General features: G+C 60.4%; 1 protein-coding gene across 3 annotated transcripts in view; it reads left to right on the top strand.

Annotated features, from left to right (window-relative positions):
• The first annotated feature begins 4,292 nt into the window (after positions 1–4,292).
• The window catches only part of SHANK3 (SH3 and multiple ankyrin repeat domains 3), a 51,323-nt gene continuing 45,507 nt past the window's right edge, over positions 4,293–10,108 (top strand). The window contains exons 1-8 of one of the 3 annotated variants that reach the window (XM_058567999.1): positions 4,293–4,635; positions 4,952–5,155; positions 6,063–6,134; positions 8,212–8,320; positions 8,396–8,547; positions 8,643–8,810; positions 8,964–9,080; positions 9,456–9,533. In XM_058567999.1, the coding sequence (XP_058423982.1) occupies positions 4,351–4,635; positions 4,952–5,155; positions 6,063–6,134; positions 8,212–8,320; positions 8,396–8,547; positions 8,643–8,810; positions 8,964–9,080; positions 9,456–9,533 (1,185 nt within the window). In that variant the 5' untranslated portion in view covers positions 4,293–4,350. The remainder of the gene's footprint in view (positions 4,636–4,951; positions 5,156–6,062; positions 6,135–8,211; positions 8,321–8,395; positions 8,548–8,642; positions 8,811–8,963; positions 9,081–9,455; positions 9,534–10,108) is intronic. The other 2 variants (XM_058568000.1, XM_058568001.1) reach the window with 2 other exon arrangements.

Below are 10,108 nucleotides of genomic sequence, written 5' to 3'. Positions count from 1 at the left end.
CTTGGAAATTTATAGCCGTAAATGCTTCTAGTCAGAAAAGAGAAAGACTAAAAACTGAGTTAAGCATCCAGTTCAAGAAATTAGAAAAGGAATCATAACAAAATTTTTTAAAAAGTAGAGAGAAATAGAACAGAATAAAACAAAATAGAAAATAGAGATGATTAACAAAATGAAAAGCTGATTCTTTAGAAATAAATTTATATTCCTAGAAAAATAAAGCTTAACAAATCAGACTCAAGATGAAATAGAACATAAATATGTTGATAGATATTAAATAACTAGAAGCAATAAAAAAATCTACCCACAAAAAATATATCAGATGCAGACAGTTTTACAGTTAAGGATTCATGTCTCATACAAACTGCTCTGGAGTTTGGGAGAGGGTCTGATCTGGAGAGAATGTTGGGTGTGAACAGCTTGTAGATGAAGGTTGAAGCTTTGATTTATCTACTTGCGTATACTACGCAAATATACGTTGAGCATCTACTGTGCACCAGGCATTACCCCAGGGCCCTGCACACATCAGTGAACCCAACAGGCAGAGCTCCCTCTCCACAGGGAGCCTAGTTCTGGTGGGAAAGAGATACTAAACAATAAACCACAAATGAGTGAATTACAGAGTATGTTAGAAGACGGTAGGTGCTGTGAAAGAGACAGAAGTGGATCAGAGTAAGAGGTGGAGGAACCTGGGGGAGGTGGGTCCACTTGCGGAAAGAGTATAGGCTAGAGAGAAGAGGACAGGCAGCCAGAGAGAGCCCAAGAGCAGGACACCCATCAGTCCCCCACCCCCTATGAGCTGTCATGGAAACCAAGGGGGTAAGGCTTCAGGTGGGCATCAGGTGAGACAGGAGAGCAGCCTGTGGGGTTAGCAGCAGGGGGGGTGACCACGGGGGCCAGGCCACTGTAGGCTGAGGGAGGGGAGGGTTGGGATTCGGGTCAGGAAGTGGGCCCCAGGTGTGCAAAAGGAGGGAAGGATGGCATGATGCAGGAGGGGGCACATCTGAGCTAAAGTGCAGCAAACAACCTGCCAGGAGAGGAGCCAACCAGGAGGGCCAGGAGGTGGGGTCGGGTACAGGCCACCACGCGGAGAGTGCTTAAGACTGAGGGTGTGGGCATCAAGGTGACAAACAGCTGAGCGAATGCTGAAGCAGAGAGGGGAGCAGAAGCCACAGGCAGTGAGGGCCTCTGCCGTGTCTTGTGGGCCTAGGGGCAGCTGTAGGGTGGTAGGCAGGGGTCCATCCAGGGCAGTGCCCCTGTGCCAGGCACTGATCTGAGTGCTTCACCCACATGAGTTCACCCAGACCCTATGAGACCTGTCTGTGTCTGAATGTGAGGTGGGAGAATGTGGGGAAGAAGTCGGGATGGTGAGAAGATGGACCTTTCTGGAACCTTGGCCCTGATGGAAGGAGTGGGGAAGCAGACGAGCCATGGGGTCTGGAGAATCCTCACCTTCAAGGACAGAGACAGGAAAGCAGAGGGGGCGGGGCTGGGTCTGGGAGATGGGCAGGGGCAGGCAAAGGCATGCCCTGCCTGGGAGGTGGAGTCTGGTGGACCTACTCAGGGAGGGTGGCTCAGGAGGTCGGGGGGAGGTGGTGAGGAGCCTGGGGGTCTTTAATTCTCAACAATATAAAAGGCGAAGACACCCCCTGTCCCTTGGCTTCCTCCTCTGTAAACCCACCAGGTTGCAGGGATGGAAGGATGTAATGTGGGTAAAGTGCTTCTGGGTATTGTTATTTTTGCTATTTGCCGGGGTGGTGGTGGAGCTGGGGGAGTGTTGCAGGCTTGGAATTTGTTCATATGTGCCCATCCTATGTGCCAGGCACTCTGTGAACCCAGCACAGAGTAATGGCTCTGGTAACTCCCTGGGCAGTACAGGCCCAGCTGAGCCTGGAGACCATGAATCTGCTGGTTGCTGATCAGCAAAGATGTCAGGTTTTCTCCCAAATGTTCACCAGCCATGGTGCAGGACTAGAGTGGGGTTGCTGGATCCACTCAGTACAGTGGGTTGGTAGGGGGAGGCCTGGGAAGGCTAAAGGGGCCCCCATGAGGTCCAGGCTGGGTAGCAGTCAGGCATGTGGCCATCCAGGCCAAGGGCAGATTTGTAGAGAGTACACAGAGGCCCAGGGCTGCTCTGAGTCTGGTTGTGGGAGAGGTGCATCCTCCTCCAGGCCCCGGCCCCTTCCTTCCGTTAGATCATGAACAAGGACTGGTGAGCATGTTCCTCGCCTTGCAGCTGGCCACAGTGGGATGGAAGGCTGGGAGTAAAGGTGGAGGTTGTGGTGGGAGGGACATGGGGATGGCAGGGAGGGGCAGGGTGGGGGTGGAGTGCTCTGGGCTGTGAGGGAGTGGGGCGTCTGGGTGACTTGGGGAGGGGAGAAACAAGGGCAGGAAGGTGGTGGAGACACGAGAGGGGCCGGGAAGCACTAGTTTCCTCTCTCCAGGGCTGGGCCACAGGAAAGCCAACCCTCTGCTTCCCAAGGTGCTTCCTGTAGATAAGTGGGCTCCTGACCGCCCCTTCCTGCTCCCCCCTTTCCCCACCACTCCCATCCTGCCCCAGCCCCCAGGGGACCCTTGGCTCCCCAACTCAGGCCCAGCCAGTGGCCTTGGGAAGGGCCTGCACAGGGGGGTGGGAGGTCTGGGCATCCTGGGGCCACACTTCCGGGCAGGGAGGGTCCACCCAGGCTTGGGGAGAAAGCAGGACCAGACCCACAGACAGCGCTGGAGATTCGACTCTGCGGGGTCAGTGGAGTCCTGGGAGGCAGAGATTTTTCCTAAAGAGGTGTTGGACGGGGGAGGAGAGAGCCAGGGCTCCCTCACCGGTCAAGGCTGGTCCTTGGGAAGAGGACCCTGCACTGGGGTCAACCAGAGGCTGTTTTGGGGGCAGAGGGGTGGGTATTGGTGGCGGGGGCTTTGTAGTGGGCAGGTAGTGGTCAAGGTGGCTGTGGGGAGGGGTCTGTTCTTGGAGGAGGTGTCAAGCACTGTTCATGCGGAGTTAAGGTGTTTCCAGGCTGTCATGGGGAGGGGTGGGGAGGTTTGTTCATTCAAGTTTATTCCTGGGAGGCTCAGGGGATCGTGGGTAGCTCTTGGAGAAGGTGGCCAGGCTGGGGGTCAGGGGCTGTTTTCAATTGGCACCAGATGGTGTCCCCATGCTGGGCTGTTCTGTGAAGGTTATCCTGTGAGAGGGTGAGCGGCTCTGCTATGGGGGGTCAGGGCCTGTTCTTTGGGGGGAGTCAAGGCACGTTGGCGGAGTTCTGTGGGAGACAGGAGCTGTTTCTCGGGAGATCAAGGATATTCTGACGCTTGGGGCTGCTCTTTGCTCTGGAGGTCTTGGGGGCAAAGGGCTTCGCAGCACTGGGGTAGTTCTGTGAGGCTTATCAGCGTTGGGGGCCTGGCATGTTCCAGTGGGGCGGTGGTGCCTGAGCCGGTTGCTTCCCTGCGCTCCCCGCTCGTCCACCCACTCATCACCCCCTCCTGCGTTGCCACGACAACGCATAAAACTAAAATTCACTTCCCCTCGCAGGTGGAGACTAGTAGCGCCCCCTCCCCTAAGCCCTTCCTCATAGGTCGCGCCCCCATCCTGTCGTCGCTAAGGTGACGGGGAGGGGGCGATAGGCGTCGGATCTAGGCGGACCAGAGGGCCTGGGGAGGGGGAGGGGAGGCTGGCTTCAGAGTCCGGAGCGAACTCCCCAAACTCGTTTGGAGGTGGGGGAACCGCGCTGAACACTGTTCGGTGGGGTCGTAGGGGTTAAGTCGGAGGATTAATTGGCTCTGGCTGTGGGAGAACCCCTGGCCCCTCCTCGGCCCCGAGGTCCCCACCATCCCACCTCCAGCACTGGGGCAGGGTTGGTCCCATCATCTCCCTCGGGCCTTGAGTGGGGTGGGGTGTGGAGGTCGACAGAGTAGGGGAAAAGCTGCCACCCTCGGAAATTAATTTTCCTGTTTTTCTCTTCCCTTCCTGCCCTGCCTCTGGTCCTTGTGCCCAAGGCGGCCCCTACCCCAGCCCCAGGACCCCTCCTCGCCATATCTCGCATAGTGGTCCGCGGATGCTCGCCCGCAGCCCAAGGGCGACGCGGCCCTCGCTGCTCAGCCACTCCCCCGACACCGAGGCCTAGGACTCCCCACACCCCCGGGCACAGCCCCCAGGGACCCCGCCGAACCCTCCCACCTCGCCCCGGGACCCCGCACAGTCCCCCTCGCCCCCGGCCCCCTGGCTGGCCCCGAGCCCTCTCGGCCCCCGCCTCCGGCGCGGCCCCCTTGCCACCCCCGCTTCCCTCCTGGCTCAGGCCCCCTCCCCCCGCCGCCGCCGCCCCCGCCCCCGGGGAAGGCAGGCGCCGAGCTGAGCCGGGGCCGATGCAGCTGAGCCGCGCCGCCGCCGCCGCTGCCGCCGCCGCCCCTGCGGAGCCCTCGGCGCCGCTGTCCCCCGCGCCGGCCCCGGCCCCGGCCCCCCCCGGCCCCCTCCCGCGCAGCGCGGCCGACGGGGCTCCGGCGGGGGGCCGGGGGGGGCCGGGGCGCCGCGCGGATCCCCCGAGCGCCCTGCTCCCGGCCGCGAGCGGCCCCGGCCCCGGCGCGGGGATGGACGGCCCCGGGGCCAGCGCCGTGGTCGTGCGCGTCGGCATCCCGGACCTGCAGCAGACGGTGAGTCCCGCCGCCCGGTCCCGGCCCTGCTCGCCCAGCCCCCCAACCCGCGCGCTCCGAGCCGGGCGCCGGCGACCCGGGGCCCGCGGCTACTCACCCCTCCCCCGCCGCCTCCGCGGGGACCCTCCCCAGCGCCCGGGCGGGGGCGGGGCCCGGGGAAGCACCGCCCTCGGGGCGGGGCCTCCCTGCCGGACGCGGAGGCGCGGTCCGCGGCGTGGGCTCCCGAGGCCCGGACTCCCGTGGGGGCTCGGGTACTCCGGACCGTGCGCGGGGCCAGGCGGGGCCGGTCCGCGCTCATGAGCCCGCTCCGCTGCAGAAGTGCCTGCGCCTGGACCCGGGCGCGCCCGTGTGGGCCGCCAAGCAGCGCGTGCTGTGCGCCCTCAACCACAGCCTCCAGGACGCGCTCAACTACGGGCTCTTCCAGCCGCCCTCCCGGGGCCGCGCCGGCAAGTTCCTGGACGAGGAGCGGCTCCTGCAGGAGTACCCCCCCAACCTGGACACGCCCCTGCCCTACCTGGAGGTGAGCGGCGGGCCGGGGGCGCGCTGCCGGGGCGGGAGGAGAGCGCGCAGGGCGCGACCACCGAGCTTCGTGACGGGAGCGGTGAAGGGCACGGCGGTGAGGAACACGGACGGGAGGAGTTAGTGTGGAAGCGGTGGGGGGCTGTGTGCGGCGAGTGCAGTGAGCCTTGCGTACAGTGTGTGTAGCGTGTGAGATGTGAGCGGTGTGCAGAGCGTGCGGCGAGCCGTGTGTAGTGTGCAGTGAGCGGTGTGCAGCATGTGCGGTGGGAGCACTGTGAGTCGTTCTGCGGGGAGCCGTATGAGCAGGAGTGAGATCCCCGAGTGCTGTGGGGAGTAAGCCAGCCCAGGGTCTGTGTGCACATCTGTCCTCTCCCACCGTGAGGTCTTCTGAAGGCAGATCTGAGCCTTTTTCATTTGCTCACCCATTCATGATGTAAAGGCTGTCAAGTGCCCTGTCAGGCTTGGGGACACAGACATAGTGTTGGGGGTGGTAAGTGCAGGGAGCCTTGAAATAAGGATTATGGTCGCTGAACTCCAAGTTGACTTGGCCTCTGTCGTGCCACAGGGAAGTAGGGTTACTTCTGCTCAGAGAGGGGATGCCAAGGAACATAACCCTGGAACCAGGTCTTGGAAGAGGAGTGGGGTTTCCAGGGAATCGTGGGGATGGGAATGAGACAGAAAGGGCATCAGGCTGGGGGACAGCTGGGCGTGCGTCACATCTGGGCTTGGTGTTGGGTTTGTGTCCTGGGTGTGTATGGGATTGTGTGGCTGCAGGGAGGGGGGATCTGTTATGGAGGGCTAGTGAGCAGTGTGAGGCCTAAGCTGCAGGAGGAAGCAGCACTCGGTTTTGTGAGTGCATTCACTCAGCCCAGTGGATGCTTTTCTCCACCTTTTCTTTACCTGAGCAGTTTCGATACAAGAGGCGAGTTTATGCCCAGAACCTCATTGATGATAAGCAGTTTGCAAAGCTTCACACAAAGGTAAGGAGGCAGCCACGGGGAGGGGACTCCAGAGGTTACCTCCTGCCCCCCATGGCTGGTGTTCTTCCACCCCAGCCTTGGCTGGGTTTTGTGATGTCAAAAATGTCCTTTAAAAATTCCTTTCTTGAGGCCCTCCACCTGCCCCCAGCAGCCTGACCCCCAGCTTGGGGCTAACCACGGTCCCTCCAGCTTTGACTCAGTCGTTTTCTACCGTCATCAGAGGCCCAGAGTGGTGGTGGCTAGAGGGCAGGGCACAGACTCTGGGCACCCTGGCTGTAGGGTGGGTGGTCTGGTGATAGGTTTCCAGTCAGATGAGACTCTTGCTGACCCCTGCAGTGGGCCCCTGGCTTAGGGGGGTGGAGTGTGGTAGGACTGGTGTCTTGGTGAGAACCTGGGTGGGAGAGAAGTGAACAGGCATCTGATGTTGGGGGCAGCTGGGCCAAGGTGGGGGCACAAGGAGCCCAGCACTTAGTGGTCACCCAGTGCTGGGCTCTCGTAATTAGGCATCTCACTGGTTTTCTTGTGGGAGGAGTATTACTATCCCATTTTGCAGATGAAGATACTGAGTCCCAGAGAAGTTAAGTGACTTGCTCACAGCTGTGCAGCCACTGAAGCTGGGACTGAACCCAGATCTGTCTGACTCTGGGGCCCTGTACTTAGGCACACCTGTGGGGTCTTTACTGCTGGGCACCATTGCGAGGTCGGCCTGATCCCAAATGCTCTTTGGGAGGCACCTTACTGCCTTCTCTGAATGTAGGAGGAGCAGGGTAGGTGCCACAGCCCCTCCCCATGGCAGACTCCCTGAGCTCCCACCCGAGGTTCCTGTGGGCCAGTGGACATTTGCTTGCTGGACACTTCATTGAAAGCCCTTGACACATTCTCTGAAGCCTAGGAGAGGGATCCGAGCACTGTCACCTCTGTGCCCCAGTGACCCTTCTGTGACCCCAGAGCCCGGACTTCTTTGCTGCCCCGGGGCACCTGGTGGTCAGCAGCCAGGACTCTGGCTGAGCAGAGACTGTTGTGGAAAGGTCCCCCTCTCCCTGCACTGGCCCTGGTTTGACCCTGTCATCCTGGGTTCCTCCCATGGTTATCTCTCTTCCAGAATTGTCCTCAGTGACCCACAGGACACTGGTGACCCTTGACCTTCAGTGAGTCCCACTTGTTTTTAGGATGAGTTTCAACTCCTTACCACAGCCCCCTTTTTCTGCCTGCCTAGGTGCTGGCTGGCCCCACCATCACACCTTCTACCCTGGTTCTGGCTGAGGTCTCCTTTCAGTCATGAGCACCCTTCCTCCTGTTTCATTGTCCTGACCCACAGGAGGCCAACTCCTATGGAGCCATCCCGATGGCGCCCTCTCCTATTTCTGATGTGCTTTGAGTGTTTCTAGAAGGCCTGGAGCCTCCGGCTAGGACACCTTGCCATGTGCACACAGCACCTGTAGCACCAGCAGGGGCTCACTGAGGCTTTGCTGAGTGAATTAATGCATGACTGGGTGGATGAATGAGAGGCAAAGTCATGTTGCAGGAGGGGCCACCTGGAGGTGGGGAAGGCCCCTGAGGTATGGGTCTGCCATAGAGTGAGCTCATGAGGAAGACGAGCCAGAGAAGGAACAGGCCACCTTGGGGAGTGATGAGGATGTGGCTGCCATGGGGCTGGCTCCTGCCTGGTGGCCTTGGATTCTTCCAGGCTGGGCAGGTTGGGGCCCCAGGGTGGGGAAGAGGAGCCAGGGCAGCAGCTGAGGTTGTGGTAGGGAACTTGCTCAGGGGCATGACCAGGGCAACCTGGCCTTGATGAGGGGCTGGCTGGGCTCAGGCTGACAGTCATGGGCTTAGGATGCAGGCAAGGACTTCAAGCAGCACGTGGGCCCAGTTGAGCTGGGATTGGGGCCACAGTGGGAGTGCAGGGCTTAGGGTGACGAGTGGGATGACAAGGTCATGATGTAGGGTGACAGGTCAAACTGAGAGGGTGGGGTGGTAGATGCCCCACAGGTGGCCTGAGGCTTGCTGGTGGAAGGTGGGTAATGGTCAGATGACAGTGGCTGTGGTCGGGGCTGACCAGGATGGCTGGATGTTTCAGGCAAACCTAAAGAAGTTCATGGACTACATCCAGCTGCACAGCACGGACAAGGTGGCCCGCCTGCTGGATAAGGGGCTGGACCCCAATTTCCACGATCCTGACTCAGGAGGTGAGCAGCAGAGTAGGAAGGGGTATGGCCTTGGAGTGGCTGGGATCGTAACCTTCATCTGTCCCTTGAACCCAGAGTGTCCTTTGAGCCTCGCGGCGCAGCTGGACAATGCCACGGACCTGCTGAAGGTGCTGAGGAACGGTGGTGCTCACTTGGACTTCCGCACTCGAGACGGGCTCACCGCCGTGCACTGTGCCACGCGCCAGCGGAATGCAGCGGCTTTGACGGTCAGTGTGAGCAGGGCCCTGGCCTGGTGGGACATGTGGCCCCGTAGGGGGAGGAAGCTGGGCCCAGCCTGGATGCTGAGGCTCCTTGCCCTCAGACCCTACTGGACCTGGGCGCTTCACCTGACTACAAGGACAGCCGCGGCCTGACGCCCTTGTACCACAGTGCCCTGGGGGGCGGGGACGCCCTCTGCTGTGAGCTGCTCCTCCACGACCATGCTCGGCTGGGGACCACCGATGAGAACGGCTGGCAGGAGATCCACCAGGTGGGCAGGGAGCGTGAGGGTGAGGAGACCCAGCCTCCGTTTGGGGGGGTGAGGTCCTGGGCTCTGTCGGGGGTGGGGGCTTCTGGGCTCAATCTGTAGGATTGGGGGTCCAGGCTCTGTCTGGGGACCAGCAGGACCTCCCTCCTCCCCCAGGCCTGCCGCTTTGGGCACGTGCAGCACCTGGAGCACCTGCTGTTCTACGGAGCCGACATGGGGGCTCAGAACGCCTCGGGGAACACGGCCCTGCACATCTGTGCCCTCTACAACCAGGTGTGACTGCATGTGGGCACACATGTGCACACAGCTGACCGTGTACAGTGACCATGTGTGTACACGTCTGACCTTGTGTGTCATTCCACGAGTGTGTGTTTTGTGTCCTCCAGTGAGTGTGGCCTTGTAGGCCTACATTTGCATGTCTGTTCTCTGAACAAGGTGTGTTCTGAACAACCAGGTGTGAATTGTGTGCATCTGGGCCCTCTGGGCCAGGTGGGCCCTGTATGTGTACACCTGACCTGCTTGTCCCTGTGCTGAACAAATAGATGTGGGTGTGTGTGCCCTGCACCCCCGTGTGTGCACGTGCTGTCGCGCCCTGACCCTGCCCCTCCAGCCGCCCAGTTGTGACCCCTACTCCGACTGACCCAACAGGAGAGCTGTGCTCGTGTCTTGCTTTTCCGTGGAGCCAACAAGGATGTCCGCAATTACAACAGTCAGACAGCCTTCCAGGTACAAAAGTGGTTTACAGAAGCGTGAGGCTGCCTGAGAATGTCTCTCTGTCTCTGTGTGACTTGACCTCTCTGACCTTGGTTCTTCCCCTGTAAGGTGATAAGGGAGCTAAGGGAGCGCTCACCCCAGAGTAAAGTGAAAGAAGTAGGTGGGCCAGTGCAGTGCCTGAGGGGGGCGGGGGTGTTCCCTGTGGAAGCTTCCCTCAATCTCTCTTCCACGGAGAGTGGAGGGTCAGAGGGCTCTGGGGCAGGGGAGCAGGTGTGGGCCTGACCTGTCAGTGACAGGTGGGGTGCAGAGGCCAAACCAAGGGTGAGAGGGGTGGTCCTAGCCTCTGATTTAATTCAGGTGATGTTTCTGAGCCCCTTTTCTGGCCGGTGTTGGTTCTTGGCACTGGGATGACCAGGTGGGCAGGTCTCCATGTGGTCTGGAGTTTGTGGGGGGAGTTGGGGACCACGGAGGGAACTGGGATTCTGTTCTCATTGGGAGTGAGGGCCTTCAGAGGTCTCTGAGGTGATGTGGGGAGAACAAGTCAGGCCACTGCGGTTGTCCAGTCGGGGCTGGAGGTGGCAGTGGAG

This window comes from Diceros bicornis, chromosome 25, assembly GCF_020826845.1.
Source record: "Diceros bicornis minor isolate mBicDic1 chromosome 25, mDicBic1.mat.cur, whole genome shotgun sequence".
NCBI lineage: Eukaryota > Metazoa > Chordata > Mammalia > Perissodactyla > Rhinocerotidae > Diceros > Diceros bicornis.
The sequence above is the reverse complement of the archived record's forward strand: the minus strand, read 5'-3'. Positions and strand labels throughout refer to the sequence as shown.